Source organism: Aplysia californica, unplaced genomic scaffold, assembly GCF_000002075.1.
Source record: "Aplysia californica isolate F4 #8 unplaced genomic scaffold, AplCal3.0 scaffold00201, whole genome shotgun sequence".
NCBI lineage: Eukaryota > Metazoa > Mollusca > Gastropoda > Aplysiida > Aplysiidae > Aplysia > Aplysia californica.
Window position 1 is genome coordinate 190929 of NW_004797471.1, and position 2688 is coordinate 193616.

A 2688-nucleotide genomic window follows, 5' to 3' on the forward strand; every position below is an offset into this window, starting at 1 on the left:
TTATTATTATTATTATCATTATTGTTGTTGTTATTGTTGTTGTTATTGTTGTTGTTGTTATTATTATTATTAATGTTATTATTATTATCATCATCATCGTTGAATGGAAAAGAAACAATAGCTAGAATTGATGGCTGGCGTAAGGTCTTTGAATTTTTCTCCAGTTCAGAGAAGACGGGAAAAGGTGTTTCGTTAGACAACGGCTGAATCTTCACGGGAAATGATGACGTTGTCTCTACGACTTTTGTTTGCCGTCTGGCTGTCAGTTGTAAGCGGAAGTAACAACAACAACAACAAACAGCCAAACATCGTCTTTATATTGGCAGACGACTATGGCTTCAATGACATCGGTTACCACGGATCACAGATTTCCACCCCAAATCTTGATCAGGTATTAAAACATTTTTGTGTGTGTTTAGATCAAAGTGTTTAACGGCGCTCGCAACTGCATACTAAAGTTTAGTCTAAAGTTATATGAGGGCGCGGGACACATAATTAAACATTTTCAGTTTGGTAGGAATTAATTCTAAATTTTGCTTCAGGTGGCGACCGAAGCCTACTCTTATATCGATTTGAGGACCACTAAGGGATCTTTAAATTGCGCAACTTGCACATTGGACCTCTGAGATTTTTTGGCCCTTTTCCGAAAAGGTTTGGTGTTAGATCTTACCTGCCCTGACATCAGGGGTTGACTGACCAGGTAAAATAATGACACTTTCCCCTTTTTCGGTTCTATAAAAGAAGCATTGCAAGATCAACACTTTGGAAATTATATGAGGATGTCAACGCTGTTGTGAAAAAATTATAGCTCAACCACCGGTTCGCTCAGTTCTACGAAGCTAACATTATAAATGTGGACTTACTAAACGGTGGACATTGGCTATCGAACAAGAAGGAGACGATGTTGAGAATTTGAAATCTCATCCTCAGATGCTCCCCTTCAATTTGAGATAATTTATGATAGTTGCGATTGATTTCCCTTTTCTTTAAGTTATAAACAAATTTGCATCACTTTTGGACCCACCTTTGTATCTTTAAGGTCCTGTCTGAGAAAAACATTACCTGGAATACCTGGAGCTGTCATCTCTGACTCTGAGGTTGACGTGTAATGACCCTCCATACTTCACGGTCGCGAGCTCCTATTGCACATTCTGCTATGTCCAGGCCCATTCTGCTATGGCCAGGCCCGTTCATGTTTTAATGTTGTCCATCCATATTACTCTTTGTCCACCCCTGGCTCTCCTGCCCCACATCCTTCCTTCAAGCACCTCTTTCACAATGATCTGATGTAGTTTTAAATAACTAAAATGTGTTTTTCTTTATCTTATTTTCTTAAGCAGGGTTTGTCTTTTGTGGACAATCTGACACACCTCATTGTTCGTCTTTTTTATGGGATTTTTTTGGTGCTTTCCAGCTAATTCTGGCCGTTCTGCGGTAGCACCGCATCTTTTTTCTTTGTTAATTTCCAAGTGTCAACGACAGTATGGGGATATGGGGCAAGATGTAGCATTCGACCATTAATTTCTTAAAAGTAGAGATATAAATAGTTTGTGCATTTGGCTGAATCTTGTTTTTACATTTGTTGTTTTTATATTTATTTCATTTTCACTTCTGCCATCGTCTGTGATTGTTGCCCCGTGACATTTGAATTGTTGTACTTGTTCTATTCTATCCCCATCTATGGTTATGTCTGTAGTTTTTTCATTAGTTTTGATATTACCTTTGTTTTTGTTTTCTCGGCATTCATGTCGAGGCCTGCATTGCTACTGTTCTCTTTTACTAGAGTGAAAAACAATACAGCTGTTAAAATGCCATTGAGCACATATAATGCCATGTTCCTGATCCCCTGGTTCTCTTCATTAGCTGGCGTCTGATGGAGTGAAGTTGGAGAACTATTATGTCCAGCCCATTTGTTCACCCACTCGTGGTCAGCTGATGAGTGGCAGGTATCAGGTAAACTTCTATTTTGGAAAATTTTCTTTTTGTTATTTTTTTTTTTGTTCTCGTAGTTGTTGTCGAGATGAGCTGCTTCCGTAAACTGCTAAACATCTCATAGAGAGATCACATCATCAATGAAGAAATAAAAACAACGCAATCGGGCCTTACATCGACCTTCTTTCAAGCAACACAAGCTGACCTGGTATGGCCATATCTCTTGTTCTTCAGGCCTAAGGGGCTTCGTAAAACAATTTTTCACGGCTCTGTGCAGGGAGGACGAAGGAGGGACAGACTCAGACAGAAGAAGAGATGGGAGGATGACGTCGGAGAATGGACAGCTATGAAGTTGCGGAACACACTGAGGAAAGCAGAAAGCCGAGAGGAGTGGAAGAGATATGTTGTCATCTGTCAGAGGCGAACCAATGGTTGAGAAACCAACGGAAGTAGAGGAAAAGAAGAAGAAGAAGTGATTAGTGTTACCATTGCTGATGTCGTTGTAGTGGCAAGTCATGGTCATAGTTGTTTTTGTTCTGACATCTTTGATGTAATGTTTAGGCTTTTCGTTTATGCTCACACAATATGACGTCGATTCCAGCAAAGCGGAGATCTATCGAGTGTCTCTGCTTGACTGCTGGGATACTGTTTCCACCTGAACACAGGTTCGCCTTGCCATGCAGGGTCAAAACAGCTTACATCCAAAATGGTAAATTGTGTCAATTTTAATTTTTGTTTTGGGGGGGGGGGGGGGGG

The 2688-nt window shown here is 40.2% G+C and overlaps 1 protein-coding gene across 1 annotated transcript in view; it reads left to right on the plus strand.

Annotated features, from left to right (window-relative positions):
• The first annotated feature begins 109 nt into the window (after positions 1 to 109).
• Positions 110 to 2688, plus strand: part of LOC101846964 (arylsulfatase B-like) — an 18574-nt gene continuing 15995 nt past the window's right edge. The window contains exons 1-3 of the mRNA XM_013082945.2: positions 110 to 391; positions 1864 to 2033; positions 2167 to 2345. Coding sequence (XP_012938399.2) covers positions 221 to 391; positions 1864 to 2033; positions 2167 to 2345 — 520 coding nt within the window. The 5' untranslated portion in view covers positions 110 to 220. The remainder of the gene's footprint in view (positions 392 to 1863; positions 2034 to 2166; positions 2346 to 2688) is intronic.